The sequence below is a fragment of the Microchirus variegatus genome (genome assembly GCF_963457635.1).
Source record: "Microchirus variegatus genome assembly, chromosome: 10".
NCBI classification, from domain to species: domain Eukaryota; kingdom Metazoa; phylum Chordata; class Actinopteri; order Pleuronectiformes; family Soleidae; genus Microchirus; species Microchirus variegatus.
Genome location: NC_139811.1, coordinates 864628 through 891834, shown reverse-complemented (window position 1 = coordinate 891834; position 27207 = coordinate 864628). Strand labels below are relative to the sequence as shown.

Here is a 27207-nt window from a genome sequence, read left to right as displayed (position 1 = left end):
CTTCTCTGCCTTGACATACAGCTGATGACTTAGGAAGCGGCGAAGAACTAAACGTACGTGTTGAGCTGTTCAAAAGCTGTGGACATAAGTGGCAATGGGTAGCGGTTTTTGACTGTGATTGCGTTAAGCGGACTATAGTCGATACAGGGGCGCAAATAACCGTCTTTTTTGGCATCAAAAAAGAATCCTGCTCCTGCTGGATTAGATAGTGTTACTGACCCTTGTCGTTCTTCCGCCATATTGGATTGAATAGAAAGCGAAACTAAACTTTCACAGGTCACAAATTTTGTCCGATCTTCACGAAACTTGACGTACATGATCCTTGGACCAAGCCTCACAAAAGTTACAAAAAGGATTTTTGATTTTCGAAGGGAAAAGCCCGTAACAGCCAGACAAAATCGAAACAGGAAGTTAGCGCATATATCAGGAACGCTTTCACGTATCGAAACCAAACTTTGTACATGACCTCGGGACTCCAATATGAGGAAGCTCAAGATCACTGCCCCGTAACTATCTAACCATTTACTGACACATTAGTGAAATGCACCCGAGCAAGCACACTGCAGTTCCCCCGGAAATGCATTCTAGTTTAGCTTAATTCTCTACTGCCCCCTGTAGGAACAAATAAGGATGAACTTTTTTTCTTTAGCTTGTTTGTATATGTTAATGAGCCCCTCCCTCCGCCCGCAGTACAGATACATGCACATTTAGGCATTAGGCCAATTGGAAGCTGAATGGAAGTTGGTGTGAGGTTTGTTTCTGTCCCTGTGATGGACACGTCACCTGACCAGGTGTGGCCCCGCCTTTAAACATATGTCTGCTGGGATTGGCTGAAAAAGTTGGGATTGTCCTTCACATGTTTTTCTTTGTTCTTGTTTTTCAGAGTGCCGTGCACAGCTCAGTGGTAAGTGGTTCCAGTCTCTATCACATGTCATATATCACGTCATACTGTAAAGTGTAAACATGTGTGTGTGTCGCTCACCCTGAGCCTCTGTCCTGTCAGTGTGTGGCAAAGCTTCACTCAACACCAGGATCGTTGGAGGTGAGGTGGCCATCGAGGGCAGCTGGCCCTGGCAGGTCAGCCTGCAAAGGGGGGGTCACTTCTGTGGAGGATCGCTCATCAACAGTGAGTGGGTTCTGACAGCAGCTCACTGGTAAGAAGTGACCAAACCAACACTGGTGATCACCAACAGATATGGACACTGAAAAATCTCTAAAGGTTTCTCCTCTAACTCTGCAGTGAGATCACCAATGGCACGGTGGTGTCTCTGGGCCGTCAGACACTAGAGGGAACCAACACTAACGAAGTGAGTCGGACCGTGATCCAGGTCATCAATCATCCCGACTACAACTCGTCCACCTTTGACAACGACATCGCGCTCCTGAAGCTCTCCTCACCTGTTGCCTTCAACAACAACATCCTCCCCGTCTGCCTGGCTGCTTCAGGCAGCAGCTTCCACAGCGGCACCAGCTCCTGGGTCACCGGCTGGGGAAACATCGCATCTGGAGGTGAGTCTTAGTGTGACCTCCATCGTTTGTGTGAGTCAACAATTATCCTCAGCACAGGAGGAACCTGGAGAACCTGGAGAACCTGGAGAACCTGAAGACGTTTCTATTATTTTCAGTCTATGACGTGTTCAAAACAACCCAAAACTCGGAAAAAACACCACTGACACTGAAACCAAAATGAACAGTTGTGCAACAGTTGTCCTTGAACCCATCACACGTCTTACATTATGTTGTCAGTGCGTATTCTCGCCACAAGTAAAAAAAAAAAGCTCATAGATTTCCAAGCGCAAGCTAGGCTATATTTTTATATCTTCAGAATGGACATTTACAAATGTAGTTTACAAACTACAGCGTTAGCGTCCCTGGAGCAGCAGCAGGAGAATCCGAGGACCACCTGCCAACCCTCAGTCTTAGCCAGACTGGGTTGTGAACCCGAGTCTCGTCACATTTCTGCTATTTCCCCCCCAATAAATGGCCCATCCCACCCATCAATGCCATCACTTAAAAAATGGACAACAACTGGTCAGTGCTGGCTTCAGAGCATCACTTTAATGCTTTAGAACAGTTTTGATATAAAAAGAGAAGCAGTCGATTTGATGTTTGTTGACAGTAATTCTGATCTATTCAGTTTTCTCTCTGTCCGTGGAAAGCTAACAACGACAAAAACAAGAGCTTAGCTCAGTGGACTGTTACGCGAGGTTCTTTCAGTTCTGTTACCAGCACACTACTGCGCTTTGCTGCCTCAGCATTATCAAGTTTATTTGTGTTACGTGGAGTTGTGTTTAATCCTGAAAGAAAGAAGCTGGATAAATAACAACCACAGAGCTGCTACAGAGCTACAGACGTCACATGACTCTGTTCATTTAAACTGACAAACTGATGATCTGACTCTTCTGTGTCTCTTTAGTGTCTCTTCCTTCTCCAGGAAACCTGATGGAGGTGGAGGTGTCAGTGGTGGGGAACAGACAGTGTTCCTGTGATTATAATGGTGGCATCACTGACAACATGATCTGTGCCGGATTACGAGCTGGAGGGAAGGGTTCCTGTCAGGTGCTCATTTCATCTCCTGCTTTTGTGTCAGATGTAACTTCCTGTGAAGATTCTGTCGCTTCAGTTCTTCATCATCTTCTTCTTCTTCTTCTTCTTCTAGGGAGATTCAGGCGGTCCAATGGTGAGCAAACAGGGCGAGCAATGGATCCTGGCAGGAGTGGTGAGTTTTGGAGTAGGTTGCGCTCTCCCTAATTTCCCAGGAGTCTACGCCAGAGCGTCCCGCTATCAATCCTGGATCGAGGCTCAGATCACCACCAACCAGCCAGGTTTCGTCAATTTCACTTCCACTGGGACTGACAGCGACCTGTCAGTCAACTGCTCAGCTCCTCCCATTACCAATCCCCCTGTCCCGTCAGTGTGTGGCAGAGCTTCGCTCAACACCAAGATCGTTGGAGGTGAGGTGGCCGTCGAGGGCAGCTGGCCCTGGCAGGTCATTGTGATAGGTTGGTATCACTTCTGTGGAGGATTGCTCATCAACAGTGAGTGGGTTCTGACAGCAGCTCACTGTTTCCCAAGGTAAGAAGTGACCAAAACAACACTGGTGATCACCAACAGATATGGAAACTGAGAAATCTCTAAAGGTTTCTCCTCTAACTGCAGTGGGAGCACTGGTGGCATTCTGGTGTCTCTGGGCCGTCAGACACTAGAAGGAACCAACACCAACGTGGTGATTCGGACCGTGATCCAGGTCATCAATCATCCCGACTACAACTCGTCCACCTTTGACAACGACATCGCGCTCCTGAAGCTCTCCTCACCTGTTGCCTTCAACAACAACATCCTCCCCGTCTGCCTGGCTGCTTCAGGCAGCAGCTTCCACAGCGGCACCAGCTCCTGGGTCACCGGCTGGGGAAACATCGCATCTGGAGGTGAGTCGTAGTGTGACCTCCATCGTTTGTGTGAGTCAACAATTATCCTCAGCACAGGAGGAACCTGGAGAACCTGGAGAACCTGGAGACGTTTTTATTGTTTTCAGTCTATGACGTGTGTAACCCATGAATGCCATCACTTAAAAGATGGACAACAATACAACAACAGATGTACAGTTTTAACACGCTGCTGCTCTTTGCTGCCTCAGCAATAAATAACAACCACAGAGCTGCTACAGAGCTACAGACGTCACATGACTCTGTTTATTTAAACTGACAAACTGATGATCTGACTCTTCTGTGTCTCTTTAGTGCCTCTTCCTTCTCCAGGAAACCTGACGGAGGTGGAGGTGTCAGTGGTGGGGAACAGACAGTGTTCCTGTGATTATAAAAACATCTTTGGCATCACTGACAACATGATCTGTGCCGGATTACGAGCTGGAGGGAAGGGTCCCTGTCAGGTGCTCATTTTATCTCCTGCTTTTGTGTCAGATGTAACTTCCTGTGAAGATTCTGTCGCCTGGGTTGTTCTTCATCATCTTCTTCTTCTTTTAGGGAGATGTAGGCGGTCCAATGGTGAGCAAACAGGGCGATCAATGGATCCTGGCAGGAGTGGTGAGTTTTGGAGTAGGTTGCGCTCTCCCTAATTTCCCAGCAGTCTTCATCAGAGTGTCCCGCTATCAATCCTGGATCGAGGCTCAGATCACCACCGACCAGCCAGGTTTCGTCAATTTCACTTCCAATGGGACTGACAGCGACCTGTCAGTCAACTGCTCAGCTCCTCCCATTACCAATCCCCCTGTCCCGTCAGTGTGTGGCAGAGCTTCGCTCAACACCAAGATCGTTGGAGGTGAGGTGGCCGTCGAGGGCAGCTGGCCCTGGCAGGTCAGCCTGCAAAGTAGGGGTCACCGCTGTGGAGGATCGCTCATCAACAGTGAGTGGGTTCTGACAGCAGCTCACTGGTAAGAAGTGACCAAACCAACACTGGTGATCACCAACAGATATGGAAACTGAAAAATCTCTAAAGGTTTCTCCTCTAACTCTGCAGTGGAATCACCTATGCCATGGTGGTGTTCCTGGGCCTTCAGACACTAGAGGGAACCAACACCAATGAAGAGATTCGGATCGTGATCCAGGTCATCAATCATCCCGACTACAACTCGTCCCCCTTTAACAATGACATCGCGCTCCTGAAGCTCTCCTCACCTGTTACCTTCAACAACAACATCCTCCCCGTCTGCCTGGCTGCTTCAGGCAGCAGCTTCCACAGCGGCACCAGCTCCTGGGTCACCGGCTGGGGCGACATCGCATCTGGAGGTGAGTCGTAGTGTGACCTCCATCGTTTGTGTGAGTCAACAATTATCCTCAGCACAGGAGGAACCTGGAGAACCTGGAGAACCTGAAGACGTTTCTATTGTTTTCAGTCTATGACGTGTGTAACCCATGAATGCCATAATTTAAAAGATGGACAACAACTGGTCAGTGCTGGCTTCAGAGCATCACTTTAATGCTTTAGAACAGTTTTGATATAAAAAGAGAAGCAGTTGATTTGATGTTTGTTGAAAGTAATTCTGATCTATTCAGTTTTCTCTCTGCGCTTTGCTGCCTCAGCATTATCAAGTTTATTTGTGTTACGTGGAGTTGTGTTTAATCCTGAAAGAAAGAAGCTGGATAAATAACAACCACAGAGCTGCTACAGAGCTACAGACGTCACATGACTCTGTTCATTTAAACTGACAAACTGATGATCTGACTCTTCTGTGTCTCTTTAGTGGATCTTCCTTCTCCAGGAAACCTGACGGAGGTGGAGGTGTCAGTGGTGGGGAACAGACAGTGTTCCTGTGATTATAAAGACCTCGTTGGCATCACTGACAACATGATCTGTACCGGATTACGAGCTGGAGGGAAGGGTCCCTGTCAGGTGCTCATTTAATCTCCTGCTTTTGTGTCAGGTGTAACTTCCTGTGAAGATTCTGTCGCCTGAGTTGTTCTTCATCTTCTTCTTCATCTTCTTCTTCTTCTTCTTCTAGGGAGATTCAGGTGGTCCAATGGTGAGCAAACAGGGCGAGCAATGGATCCTGGCAGGAGTGGTGAGTTTTGGAGTAGGTTGCGCTCTCCCTAATTTCCCAGCAGTCTACGCCAGAGCGTCCCGCTATCAAGCCTGGATCGAGGCTCAGATCACCACCGACCAGCCAGGTTTCGTCTCTTTCACTTCCACTGGGACTGACAGCGACCTGTCAGTCAACTGCTCAGGTCTGCCAGCTCCTCCCACCACCACCACCACAGCCCAGCGTGAGTTTTTAATAATTCATTCTTTTGTACAAAGTCAGCATTAACTGAGATATGATGGCGATGATGACGTCATGGTCTCAGGTTTATGAACCTTATAAAACACCTGTCGCTCGTCTCTGCAGCTGTGGTTTGTGGCCAAGCCCCGAAGAATCCTCGTATCGCGAACGGAGAGTCGGTGTCGACAGCCGGCGAGTGGCCGTGGATGGCGAGTCTTCAGAAGAATGGAACACATGTGTGTGGTGGGACACTGGTGGCTGTGGACGCTGTGCTGAGTGACGCCAGCTGTTTCTCAAGGTGAGACACCTGGACGCATGTTTTATACCAAAGTAATGATGTCTCTCAGTATAATGTCTCGGTTCCACTCCGATCACCAGCCTTCCCACGGGTCCTTGAAATCCTTGAAAGTTTGTGAAAATGTCCCTAAATAGACATGGGTCATTGAAAGTGCTTGGATTTTGTGCGCAGAGGAAGTGAAGTTGATATTTAGGTCAGTCGTTGATTGAAAAACACCAGGTTCTGTCACTGATGGAGAAGAACTGAGCTCCATTGTCCAAAGGGCACAGGCCCTTCCTTTGGACGACCAGAGGAATGGTACGCTGCAGCTGAGGTAAGCTAAAGTAAGCTAGGGTAACACTAGGGTAAGGGTTAGGGTAACCTAGGGTTAGAGGGTAGAGTAAGCTACAAAGAGGACAATGTGGACCGTCTGTCCTTCAGAGAGACGCTGTCTTCTCTTCATCGTTCCTGACGTTCATCGTTCACATTCAGCCTCTGCAGATGTTCTGAATGAACACATTCATTCTGACAGTCACCATGAAATGACTGCAGATGAATTCCAGATGACTTCTATGTCTCGTCACACATGCAGGACAGACTTGTCCTCAGTCCTCGTCATGTTGTCCCTCTGTGTCTCAGCTCACCCACAGTGTCTCAGTGGACCGTCGTCCTCGGTCGTCTCCAACAGAACGGGTCCAACCCCTTTGAGGTGATAACGAAGGTGACCAACATCACCATGAGCAACCAGACTGGCGATAACATCGCAGTGCTGCACCTGGAAGCTCCGCCCACTCTGTCCGACTACATCCAGCCCATCTGCCTGAGAATCGGACAGACGTTTGGCGTGGGCTCGGCGTGCTTTGCCGCCGGCTGGAGCTCCGGGCGAGGAGGAGGTGAGTCCACGTGAAGACACGCCCTCTGCATGGTCTTTAGATGAAACATGACACCATTCACACGTTCATTCTTATTCTCCAACCTCAGAGGAACAAGTTCTGCAGGAGATCCAGACGTCAGTGGTGGATTGTGGCAACGCGTCAACGACCGACAGCATCTGTACGCAAGACTTCACTCTGGAGCAGGTGAATTATGGGATGTTTTTTAAAGTGTGGTTTTTGTGAGATAGTGACACGAGCTGAGAATCAGAGGAGGACAGTTTTTAACTCGGCTTTAAAACTGTGTTTAGTCACATATTGATTTTTATGCTTCCACACTTGCACTTGCCACGATGACCAACAGAGGCCGCCAGAGGCTTGTTGCATGAATGAGGTGAAGTCTGAATCTGTCATCTCTGATTGCTTTGTTTATGCCCAGTAAAGTTCAAATCTTTACATTTCAGTAACTCGTGGGCCACATGTGGACCCCTGACCCGAGGATGTCCATGTCGAGGGTCAGACGAGGTCAAATGACATAAACTTCACCTTCAGGGTTCATTCTTTCACAGCAGCTCCTTCTGAATCAAACCCTAATTCGTTTGCTCGGTCAGTCCGGTTAGTTTGTGGACGTGTGAATGTGCAACCGAACTCTGACGAGCATCAAACGTGAACCAAATTCAGGAAGCGGACTGCAGTGAAGGGCATTGTGGGTAAACAAGCGAAACATACGTGTGCAGAACGATAGCTTGGAAAAATGTGTGAGTCTGTTGTTGCCGTGTTTGTGTGTCGTGAGTTCTTCAGTTTCTGTCAAAAGAAAAATGATTGAGCTTCATTTGACTCACGGGCCTTTAAAAGAGAAACAGAATGAAGAAGTGTTGGTCATTTCCGTGGCTCCTGTGTGTTCAGGGAGATTCTGGCGGTCCACTGATGTGTAAGGACGGCTCCTGGTTCCAGGCGGCGGTTTTATCGTCTGAAAACAACTCCAGGAGAAGAACACGAGTGACCAACGTGAAAGTCTTCTCCTCACTCACCAAATACAGCAGCTTCTTGTCTAAGACTCTGGGGGCGCTCTTGTCTCCAGCCTCCACCAACAGCACCAACAGCACCAACAGCACCAACAGCACCATCAGCACCACCAGCACGGCTGCTCCTGACACCACCAGTGGGGGCGCTCTCCCTCACCCCTGCTCCTTCTTCCTCTTCCATGTCCTCGTCCTCTCACTGTGTCTCCTTCTGTCCTCATGAACAAACCTGTTCATGGGTAGTGTAAATGACAGAAGATTCTTTTAGGCTGTCACCTTAGTTTTCCTTTGTTTTTTTTTGTTTGTTGAGTCAGTAAATGAGCTAATACTGACATCTGGTGGCCAGTCTTTGTGGAGGGCAACAAGGTATAAGAGGGAAGAGACTATTGACGCCTGTAATCCTCACCTGTGCACATTCCCCCTCCTGAGTCTTTGTCTCCTCTGTGCTAGCATGGTGCATGTGCTGCTGAGTTTCTCCTTTGTCTGATTAATTGTGGCTTTCCATGTAAGTTTTATTTTAAAACCATTTATTGTAATCCTCATGTTGATTTGGTGCTGTGGTCCGCTTTAAGTTTGTTTTATTGTTGTTAGGAGGCAGATGGTTTCCCCCGACGGCACCTTTGAATCAAACAATTAGCTCCCTTGGTATAGTGGAACGAGGTATGTGGACCTCAGTTTCTGAATTATTTTTATCCTTGGGATGTCTAGATTCAGTTAATTCTGAGGAATGTGCACATTGTTTGATATGGTCCGATTGGGTTTTAACAATGATTCTGAACATGATTTAATAAATGTATATTTAATCTTTTTATTGAACAGAAATAAATGTATTGATGTGTATAAATGACATATTTCTCTGATGTATTTGATCTAATTTCCTATTTTTCCTTTCTGTATTTCCTCTTTATAGTTTTCACGGTGCAATGTCAACTAATAAAATTTAAGCACCCGTTGATTCTCTCCGCCTTATTTGTGAACGCCAAGGGCCTGCTACAGGTAGTTTTACATGAAGTGACTCACACAGATGAATGTAAACGACGGGAGGTGTAATAGCCATCAGTGACCACCAGGTGTGGGTTGGTTTTTGCAGACCTTCTGGAGATGATGATGATGATGATGATGATGATGATTATCTATGTATTTGCCTGGGGAACGGAACCAGGCAGCGGACTTCCTATCATGTTGCAAGCCTCCCCCGGGGGAGTGGCGGCTTCACCCAGAGGTGGTGCTCTATATCTGGGACGTCTTCGGCAGGGCAGAGTGGGATCTCTTTGCCACAGAGGAGTTGACCCATTTCCCCCTCTGGTTCTCCTGGCCAGAGGAGACCAGTCCTCTGGCCAGGATGCTCTTGACCACCATTGGGCAGAGAGTCTTCTCTATGCCTTTCCACCGCACATCCCACGCACACACACACACACACACACACACACACACACACACACACTGAGTTTCTGTATGAAATCACTCTGCTGCTCGTGGTTTGTTCTCTGATGTTGTTCGACCAGTTTGTTCCTGAGGAGGAAGTGCTGCACATAATAATGTTGGATAATGTTCATCAACTCAGATCCAAAGTGAAAACAAAGCAGCAGTTATGAAGGTCATGCTGTTTTAAAGCGTTATGTCATTATCTAAGACAAACCTGAAATACCTGAGTAAAGAATGTTGAGACAGACGAGGAAATGATCTTGTCTTATAATGTTGGATGTTAGCGTCGATGACATCAGACGCTGATGTTGGACATTGGGGTTGATGTTGGACGTTGGCGTTCGATGAAGTCGGACGCTGATGTTGGACGTTGGCGTCGATGACTTCAGACGCTGATGTTGGACGTTGGCGTCGATGACGTCAGACGCTGATGTTGGACGTTAGCGTCGATGACGTCAGACGCTGATGTTGGACGTTGGCGTCGATGACGTCAGACGCTGATGTTGGACGTTGGCGTTGATGAAGTCAGAGGCTGATGTTGGACGTTGTCGTCGATGACGTCAGACGCTGATGTTGGACGTTGTCGTCGATGACGTCAGACGCTGATGTTGGACGTTGGCGTCGATGATGTCAGACGCTGATGTTGGACGTTGTGGTCGATGACGTCAGACGCTGATGTTGGACGTTGGCGTCGATGACGTCAGACGCTGATGTTGGACGTTGGCGTCGATGACTTCAGACGCTGATGTTGGACGTTAACGTCGATGACGTCAGACGCTGATGTTGGACGTTGGCGTCGATGACTTCAGACGCTGATGTTGGACGTTAACGTCGATGACGTCAGACGCTGATGTTGGACGTTGGCGTCGATGACTTCAGACGCTGATGTTGGACGTGAGCGTCGATGACGTCAGACGCTGATGTTGGACGTTGGCGTCGATGACGTCAGACGCTGATGTTGGACGTTGGCGTCGATGACGTCAGACGCTGATGTTGGACGTTGGCGTCGATGACGTCAGACGCTGATGTTGGACGTTGGCGTCGATGACGTCAGACGCTGATGTTGGACGTTGGCGTCGATGACGTCAGACGCTGATGTTGGACGTTGTGGTCGATGACGTCAGACGCTGATGTTGGACGTTGGCGTCGATGACGTCAGACGCTGATGTTGGACGTTGTCGTCGATGACGTCAGACGCTGATGTTGGACGTTGGCGTCGATGACGTCAGACGCTGATGTTGGACGTTGGCGTCGATGACGTCAGACGCTGATGTTGGACGTTGGCGTCGATGATGTCAGACGCTGATGTTGGACGTTGTGGTCGATGACGTCAGACGCTGATGTTGGACGTTGGCGTCAATGACGTCAGACGCTGATGTTGGACGTGAGCGTCGATGACGTCAGATGCTGATGTTGGACGTGAGCGTCGATGACGTCAGACGCTGATGTTGGACGTTGGCGTCAATGACGTCAGACGCTGATGTTGGACGTGAGCGTCGATGACGTCAGACGCTGATGTTGGACGTTGGCGTCGATGACGTCAGACGCTGATGTTGGACGTCGGTGTCGATGACGTCAGACGCTGATGTTGGACGTTGTCGTCGATGACGTCAGACGCTGATGTTGGACGTCGGTGTCGATGACGTCAGACGCTGATGTTGGACGTTGTGGTCGATGACGTCAGACGCTGATGTTGGACGTTGTGGTCGATGACGTCAGACGCTGATGTTGGACGTTGGCGTCGATGACGTCAGACGCTGATGTTGGACGTTGTCGTCGATGACGTCAGACGCTGATGTTGGACGTTGGCGTCGATGACGTCAGACGCTGATGTTGGACGTTGTCGTCGATGACGTCAGACGCTGATGTTGGACGTTGGCGTCGATGACGTCAGACGCTGATGTTGGACGTTGGCGTCGATGACGTTGGACGTTGTCGTCGATGACGTCAGACGCTGATGTTGGACGTTGGCGTCGATGACGTCAGACGCTGATGTTGGACGTTGTCGTCGATGACGTCAGACGCTGATGTTGGACGTTGGCGTCGATGACGTCAGACGCTGATGTTGGACGTTGGCGTCGATGACGTCAGACGCTGATGTTGGACGTTGGCGTCGATGACGTCAGACGCTGATGTTGGACGTTGTCGTCGATGACGTCAGACGCTGATGTTGGACGTTAGCGTCGATGACGTCAGACGCTGATGTTGGACGTTAGCGTCGATGACGTCAGACGCTGATGTTGGACGTGAGCGTCGATGACGTCAGACGCTGATGTTGGACGTGAGCGTCGATGACGTCAGACGCTGATGTTGGACGCTGGCGTCGATGACGTCAGACGCTGATGTTGGACGTGAGCGTCGATGACGTCAGACGCTGATGTTGGACGTTGTCGTCGATGACGTCAGACGCTGATGTTGGACGTTGGTGTCGATGACGTCAGACGCTGATGTTGGACGTGAGCGTCGATGACGTCAGACGCTGATGTTGGACGTTGGCGTCGATGACGTCAGACGCTGATGTTGGACGTTGTCGTCGATGATGTCAGACGCTGATGTTGGACGTTGGTGTCGATGACGTCAGACGCTGATGTTGGACGTGAGCGTCGATGACGTCAGACGCTGATGTTGGACGTGAGCGTCGATGACGTCAGACGCTGATGTTGGACGTTAGTGTCGATGAAGTCGGACGCTGATGTTGGACGAGCTAAAATCACTGGTTTTCTCTATGGGCTTTGGTGTGGGAGAGTGAGTGGTTTACAAACATCAGTTTCCTGTTGTTAAATTCCGTCTTACAGTGAAGATAAAGACGTGAACGTGTTCTTCAGATGTCGTGGACTTAAACTGACGTAGATGGTGGACACAGGGGGCGCTCACAGCTCAGTCAGTGCTGCACCATGTATCATGAGCTCATTCACACTCACACTTAATAACTTCTCCAGCATCAGCAGCAGCTGTTTGACTGACAGATGGTGGGCGTGTGCTGACAGGTGAATGACAGGTAGAGAGAGGTGTGTTTGTTGTTGTGTTGTGTTGTGTTGTGTTGTGTTGTGTTGTGAGAGAGAGAGAGAGAGAGAGAGAGAGAGAGAGAGAGAGAGAGAGAGAGAGAGAGAGAGGTGAAGGTTATTAATGAGTCAGATCAGACGCTTCACACTTTCAGCCATGACTCTCTCCACAGCCACAGTGGTGTGTGTGACCACTCTGTTCACTCTGCTGACGACACCAGGTAAGGACTGAACACACACACACACACACACACACACTGTTTTTACGGTAAAAAACTGGCAGCTGTGGTTGCCAGAATTCTACCGTAATAAACACGGTTGAACCTTTTCTTACATTACGGTAAAAGGATAGAACTACTGCTGATGTTACGGTAAATACGGTTGTTGATTTTTTTCAATATTCTACCATATACACACCTTTTTTTGTGTGTTTTTTCCATATATTTAACGTGACAATATTGTATAAGTAAAGCATTTCTCCATGAAATAATGTGTAATGTGAAATAAACAGCCTGTACTAACATAAAATACCACTTTATTCATTAAAAACAACAAAAAAAACCCACTTATTTTAAACGGTAAAAAACTGGCAGCTATGGTTGCCAGTTTTTTACCATAATAGTAGGGAGGTTAAGTGACTTTTGACTTAAAGTCATGATGCAAAGGTCCCCTTTGGTATGGAAGTACATTAGGACCATACAAATAAATGTATCCTAAGACACAAGTGAGATCACACTTTGTATCGGAAATAAACACGTTTTTTCAAAAATGGCCGCCAATGTGTCGAAAATACTCTTGAGCCCATATCTTTGCTTCTGTTATAGCTACAATGACAAATTTGGTGTCAAAATGTACATTTTGGGGGTCAAGGAATCTAATAAAATAGGTTTCAAGTTTAAGAAACCAACATTTATCCCCTTATTATGACAATTGGTGGTAAAAACGCACATTTCACATTGTGTCATCAAACTGTGTCATCAAAGTGACTTTATTTATATTTTCCTTCAAAAACATTAATGTTGTATTTAAGCAGTGCAGCTACTTCTGTACATTACATTTGTTCTAAGTAGCATGAGATTTTGACCAGTCAGGAGTAGCTTATGCATCAGTTCCTGCGACAACACATCCCATCTGTGACAGCTGTTCAAGGTCTGAGGTGAAAGGTTAACACTTTGAGGGACACATGATTTACCCATTGAATAGAAAAATGTGTTTAATGTTATATAACTAATAACTAGCTAACTAGTTAGCTTGGGTAAGGGTTACCCTACAGATGGAAAAAACATTAGATCCCTCTTCATCATTCAAGCTGTGAAACAATCCTGAAAGATTGCAGTCGTGTAACAAAGAAGCTGTCGACAACATCCAGGAGCTGAAGACATGAGGGGATCTGCCTGAGTTTATAGTGGATATTAGTGGTGGTAGTCAGGATGCAGTTCAGCTGATGATTCAAGCTGATTGTTTATCCTCAATGAGTTGCTTGAATATGTCGAGGACTATCGTTGCTCAGGGGAATCACTGGTGATGTGTGACTCGACAGCCTTCAATGACGAGCATATTGCTAATCTCGGATTTATAAACATTAAATGCAACACCACATGCCTTCGGGAGGATATTGAACGCCTGATTCCTGACATCAGATCAGTCCAAATTAATTGTGTCTGGTCCCTTGTATTTGATGATGACCTGAGCAGAGCTGTTGTTGACATGAAAAATAACACATCTACTGATGTCTCCATCATCTTCCAAGCAGCCAAAATCTTTCGGCAAGAGTATCTCCCCATGAATCATGCTTTTACAGGTTCCTTCCCAACTTCATGTGAAGCTGATTCTATCCCTCCCATGCTGAGATCATTCTTACACATGCTTCTTGATGGATCAGGTATTGATCAGCCATCTCCTGGACCTGAGAAATCCCAGGATGCAACTTCCATTGGGCAGCAAATAATATTCAACTCTGCAAGATGCAGCTCAGAAACCAGCTTCGCTATATCTGGCAATGAAACTACACCAGCAAAGTGGTAGTAGATATCTGGTGGAGACCATGCATTAAAGAGGATGTGTGTCATATGACCGCTTGAAAACATTCAGCATAGAGTTAGCGAATTCGGTGATCAGTCACTGGAGCAGATTGGTGTTGTGGTCCCACCACAGGCAGTCAAGGTTATCAATAGTGGTTTTGATAACATTGACCACAGCCCATCATCAAAAATAGCAACATTAGCCCTCCATGGTACATGCATCAGCATCATTCAACAGCACTTCTCTTTAGACAGTCAACAGACTGAGAATCTGACTGACATCCTAGATCCAGCTGAAATGGGGAAGAAGCTTGTGAAATCCTTGCCACCTCACTAAACAACAATGGATCTGGATGTGTCACTGCCACCTGATGAGGTTTTGTATGTTCCTGCCCTGAATACCAACAGTCATCCTCATCCAGCCTCCCGTCCTCTCATCAGTGTGATTGAAGAAGGTTAGAGAGAGGTTAGTGGTTAGAGAGAGTCAGAAACCTTCTCGTGAAAGAGAACCTTCAATCCGGAGAATGGATCTCATGGGCTGCATATTATGCTAGCATCACAGAGGCTACTTCAGCCCCTTGCTTGGCATGCAATAAAAGTACTCAGACAAACAATCAGCTACCTTAATCCAGGTCAGACACCAGTAATGGTACCTTATCAACCACTCCTCACACTGGCCAAGTAACTTTAGTGGAAGTTTCCCCAGACAGAGCTTGGCGAGGATTCCTTTCTGGTAACATTGGGGCCAATGCATACAGAGAAGATGCTGTGGAGTGTGTCTGGTGACTGACTGGATGGCAGCGGGTGAACCACAGCTCTTACTTAAAGTGGCATCTCGATTTGTGTTAACTAGGGATGCACCTATTGTCAGTTTTTGGGCCAATTGCAATTTCCGGTTATTCAGGGAGTTTGACCTGCCGATACCGATTTTAACTTCTCTTTCTGTCGACTCTCTGAGTTAACTTGCTATCTCCTCCTCTCCACCTGCACCAGCTCATGTCTTAACGTGTGTTGCTGTTGAGGCGTGCTGTTGATCATGTGGTGTGCACGTGCATTTGACCGCCATATCTCTGTCTGACCGGCCCGGTCGCCGTTCATGGCCGGTCACGTGAAAATTGGCCAATTCTGGTCACCAGCCGATCAATCGGTGCATCCCTAGTGTTAACCACATTTGCAGAACCCGATACGTGCATCAGGTGTCTGGAGCTACTCTCTATGTGCTCATGAAGATTATGATCAGTACATGGAGCTATGCAAATGTTGCATGCAGAGGCAGCCTTGCATGTCTCTCTGTGGATGTCATGGCTCATGTTCCCACAGTGGTACAGACATATAGGGAATCATCTTAGTGTTGTAAATGGAATGTATTTTTGGCATGCGTTTTTTTTTTTTATAAAAAAATGTATATTTTACCTCCAATTGTCATGGTAAGGAGAATAGTATTATTATATATTATATAGAATATATAATATATTTTTAGTCTTGGAACCTATTTTATTGGATTCATTGACCCCAAAAATTTACACTTTCACACCAAATGTGTTATTTTAGCTATAATAGAAGCAAAGCTATGGGCATCTCAAGTACGGTCGGAGACCATTTTGAAAAAGATATTGCGTATTTTAGATATAAATTTCTAATTTATTTCTATGGCCCTAAGGTACTTCCATGCCAAAGGGGACATTTGCATCATGACTTGAAGTCAAAAGTCACTTAACCTCCCTACTATAATGTCCACTATAAACTCAGGCAGATCCCCTCATGTCTTCAGCTCCTGGATGTTGTCGACAGCTTCTTTGTTACACGACTGCAATCTTTCAGGATTGTTTCGCAGCTTGAATGATGAAGAGGGATCTAATGTTTTTTCCATCTGTAGGGTAACCCTTACCCAAGCTAACTAGTTAGCTAGTTATTAGTTATATAACATTAAACACATTTTTCTATTCAATGGGTAAATCATGTGTCCCTCAAAGTGTTAACCTTTCACCTCAGACCTTGAACAGCTGTCACAGATGGGATGTGTTGTCGCAGGAACTGATGCATAAGCTACTCCTGACTGGTCAAAATCTCATGCTACTTAGGACAAATGTAATGTACAGAAGTAGCTGCACTGCTTAAATACAACATTAATGTTTTTGAAGGAAAAGATAAATAAAGTCACTTTGATGACAGTTCGATGACACAATGTGAAATGTGCATTTTTACCCCCAATTGTCATAATAAGGGGATAAATGTTGGTTTCTTAAACTTGAAACCTATTTTATTAGATTCCTTGACCCCCAAAATGTACACTTTGACACCAAATTTGTCATTGTAGCTATAACAGAAGCAAAGATATGGGCTCAAGAGTATTTTCGGCGTATTAGCGGCCATTTTTGAAAAAACGTGTTTATTTCCGATACAAAGTGTGATCTCACTTGTGTCTTAGGATACATTTATTTGTATGGTCCTAATGTACTTCCATACCAAAGGGGACCTTTGCATCATGACTTGAAGTCAAAGGCCTATTTTTTGGCCTTAACCTCCCTACTATAATACGGTAAAATTGTTTCTTCTATCACGGTAAAGGTTGGAGAATTTTTCCATATTCTACCATATAAATAACTATGCCTTGCCATATATTTAACGTAAAAGTACTGTATAAGTAAAGGTTTTGCGTAATTAACACAATGGTTAATAAGTTTAACAGTAATAAAAAAACATTTTTTACAAAAAAAACCCTGCAAAAGATACAGTTTTGGCTCTTAAAAATATGACGGTATATTTCCATAATTACTACAGTGCAAGATTATTTAAGATAAGATAAGAAGTCCTTTATTCGTCCCGCAGTGGGGAAATTTACAGTGTTACAGCAGCAAGACAGTAAGGATAAGGATAATAAATAATAAATAATAAACATGCATTACCAAAAAGAAATAGAATCTATAAAGTACAATATATAAAGATATTAACACTGACTATAAAAATAGGTTTAAAAATAGAATGTACATTACAACCGGTCTGCAGAATATACACAGTATGCACATGGTATTTATAGTGTAAGGAAACAAGGCTGAGCTATTAAATAAGGATATTAAATAAGGATAAGGATATTGCACTAAATGTAATTTTTACAGGAAAAAATATGCAAAAATGACTGTTTTGGGAAATACATATATTTACGGTAATTCACTGTTACAAAAACTGTATTATAGTCTTTGTAAGTTTACGGTCTTTTTCTGTCATGGTTTGACAGTCCATCCATCCATCCATTTTCCACCGCTTATCCGGGGCCGGGTCGCGGGGGCAGCAGTCTGAGAAGGGACGCCCAGACCTCCCTCTCGCAGGACACTTCCTCCAGCTCTTCCGGGGGGACCCCAAGGCGTTCCCAGGCCAGCCGGGTGACGTAGTCACTCCAGCGTGTCCTGGGTCTTCCTCTGGGTCTCCTCCCGGTGGGACATGCCCGGAACACCTCCCGAGGGAGGCGTCCAGGGGGCATCCGATTCAGATGCCCGAGCCACCTCAGCTGGCTCCTCTCGATGTGGAGGAGCAGCGGCTCTACTCCGAGCTCCTCCCGGGTGACAGAGCTCCTCACCCTATCTCTAAGGGAGCGCTCCGCCACCCTGCGGAGAAAACTCATTTCAGCCGCTTGTATCCGGGATCTTGTTCTTTCGGTCATAACCCAAAGCTCATGACCATAGGTGAGGGTAGGAACGTAGATTGACCGGTAAATCGAGAGCTTTGCCTTTCGGCTCAGCTCCTTCTTCACCACAACGGACCGATACAACGACCGCATTACTGCGGCTGCTGCACCGATCCGCCTGTCAATCTCACGCTCCATCCTTCCCTCACTCGTGAACAAGACCCCAAGATACTTAAACTCCTCCACCTGAGGCAGGATCTCTCCACTGACCCGGAGGGAGCAAGCCACCTTTTTCCGGTCGAGAACCATGGCCTCGGACTTAGAGGTGCTAATTCTCATCCCCGCCGCTTCACACTCGGCTGCAAACCGCCCCAGCGCATTCTGGAGTTCCTGGTTCGTAGGAGCCATCAAGACCACATCATCTGCAAAGAGCAGCGATGGAATCCAACCGCTCCCGAACTGGACCCCTTCCGGCCCCCGGCTGTGCCTAGAAATTCTGTCCATAAAAATAATGAACAGAACCGGTGACAAAGGGCAGCCCTGCCGGAGTCCGACATGCACTGGGAACAAGTCTGACTTACTGCCGGCGATGCGAACCAAGCTCCTGCTCCGGTCGTACAGGGACTGCACGGCCCTTAGCAAAGGGCCCCCGACCCCATACTCCCGGAGCACCCCCCACAGAATGCCACGAGGGACACGGTCGAAAGCCTTCTCCAAGTCCACAAAACACATGTGGACTGGTTGAGCAAACTCCCATGAACCCTCGAGCACCCTGCGAAGGGTATAGAGCTGGTCCAGTGTTCCACGGCCAGGACGAAAGCCGCATTGTTCCTCTTGAATCCGAGGTTCGACTATCGGCCGAACTCTCCTCTCCAGTACCCTGGAATAGACTTTCCCCGGGAGGCTGAGGAGTGTGATCCCCCGATAGTTGGAACACACCCTCCGATCCCCCTTTTTAAAAAGAGGGACCACCACCCCGGTCTGCCATTCCAGAGGCACTGTCCCCAACCGCCACGCAATGCTGCAGAGACGTGTCAACCAGGACAGCCCTACAGCATCCAGAGACTTAAGGTACTCAGGTCGGATCTCATCCACTCCCGGTGCCTTGCCACTGGGCAGCTTCCTAACCACCTCAGTGACTTCAGCTTGGGTAATGGATGAGTCGACCCCTGAGTCCCCAGCCTCTGCTTCCTCTGGGGAATGCGTGTCAGTGGGATTGAGGAGATCCTCGAAGTATTCCTTCCACCGCCCAACGATGTCCCCAGTCGAGATCAACAGCTCCCCACCCCCACTGTAGACAGTGTTGGCGGAGTACTGCTTCCCCCTCCTGAGGCGCCGGACAGTTTGCCAGAATCTCTTCGAGGCCGACCGGTAGTCCTCCTCCATGGCCTCCCCGAACTTTTCCCAGACCCGAGTTTTTGCTTCTGCGACTGCTCGGGCCGCCGTCCGCTTGGTCTGTCGGTACCTGTCAGCTGCCTCAGGAGTCCCTCGAACCAACCAGGCTCGATAGGACTCCTTCTTCAGCTTGACAGCATCCCTTACTTCTGGCGTCCACCACCGGGTTTGGGGATTGTCGCCACGACAGGCACCGGAGACCTTACGACCGCAGCTTCGAACAGCCGCGTCCACAATGCTCAGCTCAGCCCCTCTCTTCACCCGAGTGTCCAAGACATGCGGTCGGAGGCCAGATGACACGACCACAAAGTTGATCATTGACCTCCGGCCTAGGGTGTCCTGGTGCCACGTGCACTGATGGACACCCTTATGCTTGAACATGGTGTTTGTTATGGACAAACCATGACTAGCACAGAAGTCCAATAACAAAACACCACTCGGGTTCAGATCGGGGAGGCCATTCCTCCCAATCACGCCCCTCCAGGTCACACTGTCATTACCCACGTGAGCATTGAAGTCTCCCAACAGAACTACGGAGTCCCCGGTTGGAGCACTTTCCAGTACGCCTTCCAGGGACTCCAAAAAGGCCGGGTACTCCGCACTGCTGTTCGGCCCGTAAGCCGAAACAACAGTGAGAGACCTACCCCCCACCCGAAGGCGGAGGGACGCGACCCTTTCGCTCTGCGGGGAGAACTCCAACACATGGCGGCTGAGCTGGGGAGCTATAAGCAAGCCCACACCAGCCCGCCGCCTCTCACCTTGGGCAACTCCAGAGTAGTAGAGAGTCCAGCCTCTCTCAAGGAGTTGGGTTCCAGAGCCCAGACTGTGCGTGGAGGTGAGCCCGACTATTTCTAGTCGGTATCGCTCCACCTCCCGCACAAGTTCAGGCTCCTTCCCCCCCAGCGAGGTGACATTCCATGTCCCCATAGCTAGGATTGTTGTCCCGCGATTGGGCCGTCGGGGCCCCCGCCCACGACTGCCACCCATATCACATTGCACCGGCCCCTTATGGCCCTTCATGTGGGTGGTGGGCCCACTTGAAAGGGCGCCCACGTCGCTCTTTCGGGCTGAGCCCGGCTGGGTCTCGTGGGCAAAGACCCGGCCACCAGGCGCTCGCCTGCGAGCCCCCCTCCCGGGCCTGGCTCCAGGATGGGGCCCCGGTAACGCCAGTCCGGGCGACGTACTCGTCTTGTTGTAGCATTTTCTCATAAGGGGTTTAGTGAACTGCTCTTCGTCTGATCCGTCACCTAGGACCTGTTTGCCTTGGGAGACCCTACCAGGGGCATTAAGCCCCGGACAACGTAGCTCCTGGATCATACGGATACTCAAACCCCTCCACCACGATAAGGTGCCAGTTCAAGGAGGGGTGGTTTGACAGTTTTTAACTGTAAAGTCTACGGACATTTTTTACAGTGCACACACACCTTAAAGGGTTAAAGGCTACCTGACTTCTTCAGGTAGCCTTTAACCCATTGACGCCGGGAAAGCAGCTGCGCGTTTTATTCTCTCATAGACGCCAGTAAAGCAGATGCGTCAATTTTCGGGTGTATCAGGGTTCCTCGCGACATTGTTTTGAAATGACTTCTCACAAACATGGAAGACTTTGACAGTGGAGAGATTTCTGAAGGCAGTGATTTTGAGGACTTTCGTCTTCGATGACGTCATCGCTGATAACTTTGGGACCGGGATTTATGGTTAAGACATAATTATGTTTGAAGACGACGATAAATACCACCGTAATCGACGGAGTGTTTACGACCGCGCACCAGGGCTGACAGTGGATTTACCTGCAGATGCCACAGCAGCATCATCACCGTCACATGTGAAGCAGACTGTTACAGTCATTACATGCTGTTCTTGTTCTTCACACTCCATCAGGACTAAATCAAGGCCCTGACACACGTTGATATGACTTTATTTTCCTACTGTTTTTTAATTGAAAATAGTTATTCACTTTAATTTTACATTTTTGTATCAACATAAACTAAATTTCACAGGAAAGCCACAAGTGTAAGCTCTCAAATACTTTTTTAATTGTGTTCCTATATCTGCTGCAGAGGCTGAGAAATCAGTCATTTAGTCGCCATTGACTCTCAGGTTTGTTTTAGAGGAAGTTTTTCCAGGCTCTTCAGGCCTTAATGGGTTAAACATATGTCTGCTGGGATTGGCTGAAAAAGTTGGGATTGTCCTTCACATGTTTTTCTTTGTTCTTGTTTTTCAGAGTGCCGTGCACAGCTCAGTGGTAAGTGGTTCCAGTCTCTATCACATGTCATATATCACGTCATACTGTAAAGTGTAAACGTGGGTGTGTCGCTCACCCTGAGCCTCTGTCCTGTCAGTGTGTGGCAGAGCTTCACTCAACACCAGGATCGTTGGAGGTGAGGCGGCCATCGAGGGCAGCTGGCCCTGGCAGGTCAGCCTTCAAAGGGGGAGTCACCGCTGTGGAGGATCGCTCATCAACAGTGAGTGGGTTCTGACAGCAGCTCACTGGTAAGAAGTGACCAAACCAACACTGGTGATCACCAACAGATATGGACACTGAAAAATCTCTAAAGGTTTCTCCTCTAACTCTGCAGTGAGATCACCAATGGCACGGTGGTGTCTCTGGGCCGTCAGACACTAGAGGGAACCAACACTAACGAAGTGAGTCGGATCGTGATCCAGGTCATCAATCATCCCAACTACAACTCGTCCCCCTTTAACAATGACGTCGCGCTCCTGAAGCTCTCCTCACCTGTTACCTTCAACAACAACATCCTCCCCGTCTGCCTGGCTGCTTCAGGCAGCAGCTTCCACAACGGCACCAGCTCCTGGGTCACCGGCTGGGGAAACATCGCATTTGGAGGTGAGTCGTAGTGTGACCTCCATCGTTTGTGTGAGTCAACAATTATCCTCAGCACAGGAGGAACCTGGAGAACCAGGAGAACCTGGAGAACCTGAAGACGTTTCTATTATTTTCAGTCTATGACGTGTTCAAAACAACCCAAAACTCGGAAAAAACACCACTGACACTGAAACCAAAATGAACAGTTGTGCAACAGTTGTCCTTGAACCCATCACACGTCTTACATTATGTTGTCAGTGCGTATTCTCGCCACAAGTAAAAAAAAAAGCTCATAGATTTCCAAGCGCAAGCTAGGCTATATTTTTATATCTTCAGAATGGACATTTACAAATGTAGTTTACAAACTACAGCGTTAGCGTCCCTGGAGCAGCAGCAGGAGAATCCGAGGACCACCTGCCAACCCTCAGTCTTAGCCAGACTGGGTTGTGAACCCGAGTCTCGTCACATTTCTGCTATTTCCCCCCCAATAAATGGCCCATCCCACCCATCAATGCCATCACTTAAAAAATGGACAACAACTGGTCAGTGCTGGCTTCAGAGCATCACTTTAATGCTTTAGAACAGTTTTGATATAAAAAGAGAAGCAGTCGATTTGATGTTTGTTGACAGTAATTCTGATCTATTCAGTTTTCTCTCTGTCCGTGGAAAGCTAACAACGACAAAAACAAGAGCTTAGCTCAGTGGACTGTTACGCGAGGTTCTTTCAGTTCTGTTACCAGCACACTACTGCGCTTTGCTGCCTCAGCATTATCAAGTTTATTTGTGTTACGTGGAGTTGTGTTTAATCCTGAAAGAAAGAAGCTGGATAAATAACAACCACAGAGCTGCTACAGAGCTACAGACGTCACATGACTCTGTTCATTTAAACTGACAAACTGATGATCTGACTCTTCTGTGTCTCTTTAGTGCCTCTTCCTTCTCCAGGAAACCTGATGGAGGTGGAGGTGTCAGTGGTGGGGAACAGACAGTGTTCCTGTGATTATAAAAACATCATTGGCATCACTGACAACATGATCTGTGCCGGATTACGAGCTGGAGGGAAGGATTCCTGTCAGGTGCTCATTTCATCTCCTGCTTTTGTGTCAGATGTAACTTCCTGTGAAGATTCTATCGCCTGAGTTGTTCTTCATCTTCTTCTTCATCTTCTTCTTCTTCTTCTTCTAGGGAGATTCAGGTGGTCCAATGGTGAGCAAACAGGGCGAGCAATGGATCCTGGCAGGAGTGGTGAGTTTTGGAAGAGGTTGCGCTGAACCTAATTTCCCAGCAGTCTACGCCAGAGCGTCCCGCTATCAAGCCTGGATCGAGGCTCAGATCACCACCGACCAGCCAGGTTTCGTCTCTTTCACTTCCACTGGGACTGACAGCGACCTGTCAGTCAACTGCTCAGGTCTGCCAGCTCCTCCCACCACCACCACCAGTCCCCCTCCAACCACCATCACCACTCCCCCTCCCACCACCACCACAACTCCCCCTCCAACCACCACCACCACTCCCCCTCCAACCACCACCACCACTCCCCCTCCCACCACCACCACCACTCCCCCTCCCACCACCACTCCCCCTACAACCACCACCACCACTCCCCCTCCCACCACCACCACCACTCCCCCTCCAACCACCACCACCACTCCCCCTCCCACCACCACCACCACTCCCCCTCCAACCACCACCACCACTCCCCCTCCAACCACCACCACCACTCCCCCTCCCACCACCACTCCCCCTCCAACCACCACCACCACTCCCCCTCCCACCACCACTCCCCCTCCAACCACCACCACCACCACTCCCCCTCCCAACACCACCACCACTCCCCCTCCAACCACCACCACCACCACTCCCCCTCCCACCACCACCACCACTCCCCCTCCAACCACCACCACCACTCCCCCTCCAACCACCACCACCACCACTCCCCCTCCCACCACCACCACCACTCCCCCTCCAACCACCACCACCACCACCACCACCACTCCCCCTCCCACCACCACTCCCCCTACAACCACCACCACCACTCCCCCTCCCACCACCACCACCACTCCCCCTCCCACCACCACCACTCCCCCTCCAACCACCACCACCACTCCCCCTCCCACCACCACCACCACTCCCCCTCCCACCACCACCACCACTCCCCCTCCAACCACCACCACCACTCCCCCTCCCACCACCACCAACACTCCCCCTCCCACCACCACCACCACTCCCCCTCCAACCACCACCACCACCACTCCCCCTCCAACCACCACCACCACTCCCCCTCCCACCACCACCACCACTCCCCCTCCAACCACCACCACCACCACTCCCCCTCCAACCACCACCAACACTCCCCCTCCCACCACCACCACCACTCCCCCTCCAACCACCACCACCACCACCACTCCCCCTCCCACCACCACTTCCCCTCCAACCACCACCACCACTCCCCCTCCAACCACCACCACCACCACCACCACTCCCCCTCCCACCACCACTCCCCCTCCAACCACCACCACCACCACTCCCCCTCCCAACACCACCACCACTCCCCCTCCAACCACCACCACCACTCCCCCTCCCACCACCACTCCCCCTCCAACAACCACCACCACTCCCCCTCCCACCACCACCACCACCACTCCCCCTCCCACCACCACCACCACTCCCCCTCCAACCACCACCACCACTCCCCCTCCCACCACCACTCCCCCTCCAACCACCACCACCACTCCCCCTCCCACCACCACCACCACCACTCCCCCTCCAACCACCACCACCACTCCCCCTCCAACCACCACCACCACTCCCCCTCCCACCACCACCACCACTCCCCCTCCAACCACCACTCCCCCTCCAATCACCACCACCACTCCCCCTCCCACCAACACCACCACTCCCCCTCCCACCACCACTCCCCCTCCAACCACCACCACCACTCCCCCTCCCACCACCACCAACACTCCCCCTCCCACCACCACCACCACTCCCCCTCCAACACCCACCACCCCTCCCCCTCCCACCACCACCACCACTCCCCCTCCAACCACCACCACCACTCCCCCTCCCACCACCACCACCACCACTCCCCATCCAACAACCACCACCACTCCCCCTCCCACCACCACCACCACTCCCCCTCCAACCACCACCACCACTCCCCCTCCCACCACCACTCCCCATCCAACAACCACCACAACTCCCCCTCCCACCAACACCACCACTCCCCCTCCCACCACCACCACCACTCCCCCTCCAACCACCACCACCACTCCCCCTCCCACCACCACCAACACTCCCCCTCCCACCACCACCACCACTCCCCCTCCAACACCCACCACCCCTCCCCCTCCCACCACCACCACCACTCCCCCTCCAACCACCACCACCACTCCCCCTCCCACCACCACCACCACCACTCCCCATCCAACAACCACCACCACTCCCCCTCCAACCACCACCACCACTCCCCCTCCAACCACCACCACCACTACCCCTCCCACCACCACCACCACTCCCCCTCCAACCACCACCACCACTCCCCCTTCCACCACCACCACCACTCCCCCTCCAACCACCACCACCACTCCCCCTCCAACCACCACCACTCCCCCTCCAACCACCACCACCACTCCCCCTCCAACCACCACCACCACTCCCCCTCCCACCACCACCACCACCACTCCCCATCCAACAACCACCACCACTCCCCCTCCAACCACCACCACCACTCCCCCTCCAACCACCACCACCACTCCCCCTCCCACCACCACCACCACTCCCCCTCCCACCACCACCACCACCACTCCCCCTCCCACCACCACCACCACTCCCCCTCCAACCACCACCACCACTCCCCCTCCCACCACCACTCCCCCTCCAACCACCACCACCACTCCCCCTCCCACCACCACCACCACCACTCCCCCTCCAACCACCACCACCACTCCCCCTCCAACCACCACCACCACTCCCCCTCCCACCACCACCACCACTCCCCCTCCAACCACCACTCCCCCTCCAATCACCACCACCACTCCCCCTCCCACCAACACCACCACTCCCCCTCCCACCACCACTCCCCCTCCAACCACCACCACCACTCCCCCTCCCACCACCACCAACACTCCCCCTCCCACCACCACCACCACTCCCCCTCCAACACCCACCACCCCTCCCCCTCCCACCACCACCACCACTCCCCCTCCAACCACCACCACCACTCCCCCTCCCACCACCACCACCACCACTCCCCATCCAACAACCACCACCACTCCCCCTCCCACCACCACCACCACTCCCCCTCCAACCACCACCACCACTCCCCCTCCCACCACCACTCCCCATCCAACAACCACCACAACTCCCCCTCCCACCAACACCACCACTCCCCCTCCCACCACCACCACCACTCCCCCTCCAACCACCACCACCACTCCCCCTCCCACCACCACCAACACTCCCCCTCCCACCACCACCACCACTCCCCCTCCAACACCCACCACCCCTCCCCCTCCCACCACCACCACCACTCCCCCTCCAACCACCACCACCACTCCCCCTCCCACCACCACCACCACCACTCCCCATCCAACAACCACCACCACTCCCCCTCCAACCACCACCACCACTCCCCCTCCAACCACCACCACCACTACCCCTCCCACCACCACCACCACTCCCCCTCCAACCACCACCACCACTCCCCCTTCCACCACCACCACCACTCCCCCTCCAACCACCACCACCACTCCCCCTCCAACCACCACCACTCCCCCTCCAACCACCACCACCACTCCCCCTCCAACCACCACCACCACTCCCCCTCCCACCACCACCACCACCACTCCCCATCCAACAACCACCACCACTCCCCCTCCAACCACCACCACCACTCCCCCTCCAACCACCACCACCACTCCCCCTCCCACCACCACCACCACTCCCCCTCCCACCACCACCACCACCACTCCCCATCCAACAACCACCACAACTCCCCCTCCAACCACCACCACCACTCCCCCTCCCACC

The 27207-nt window shown here is 50.4% G+C and overlaps 4 protein-coding genes across 4 annotated transcripts; all 4 read left to right on the top strand.

The window, feature by feature from the left end:
• Positions 1–94: 94 nt before the first annotated feature.
• On the top strand, positions 95–3936 carry LOC310933043 (chymotrypsinogen A-like; the record flags this gene model as incomplete). The annotated part of the gene is made up of 9 exons (XM_083896465.1): positions 95–98; positions 884–904; positions 1004–1154; positions 1241–1509; positions 2417–2559; positions 2660–3075; positions 3160–3428; positions 3741–3801; positions 3921–3936. The coding sequence occupies 9 exons, from the start codon at positions 95–97 to the stop codon at positions 3934–3936; spliced, it is 1350 nt and encodes a 449-aa protein (XP_083752591.1).
• A 65-nt stretch (positions 3937–4001) lies between these two features.
• LOC310933042 (chymotrypsin-like protease CTRL-1) lies at positions 4002–5458 on the top strand (the record flags this gene model as incomplete). Its single annotated transcript, XM_083896464.1, has 4 exons — positions 4002–4390; positions 4477–4745; positions 5201–5349; positions 5399–5458. The coding sequence occupies 4 exons, from the start codon at positions 4002–4004 to the stop codon at positions 5456–5458; spliced, it is 867 nt and encodes a 288-aa protein (XP_083752590.1).
• Positions 5459–5476: 18 nt separating this feature from the next.
• Positions 5477–8110, top strand: LOC310933041 (serine protease 27-like; the record flags this gene model as incomplete). The annotated part of the gene is made up of 5 exons (XM_083896463.1): positions 5477–5720; positions 5843–6014; positions 6633–6886; positions 6975–7072; positions 7772–8110. The coding sequence occupies 5 exons, from the start codon at positions 5477–5479 to the stop codon at positions 8108–8110; spliced, it is 1107 nt and encodes a 368-aa protein (XP_083752589.1).
• A 4361-nt stretch (positions 8111–12471) lies between these two features.
• Positions 12472–23577, top strand: LOC310933039 (chymotrypsin-like protease CTRL-1; the record flags this gene model as incomplete). Its single annotated transcript, XM_083896461.1, has 6 exons — positions 12472–12535; positions 21574–21594; positions 21692–21842; positions 21929–22197; positions 23104–23252; positions 23362–23577. Coding segments are annotated over 6 exons (870 nt in total), but the record flags the coding sequence as incomplete, so codon positions are not given.
• Between the last annotated feature and the right edge of the window lie 3630 nt (positions 23578–27207).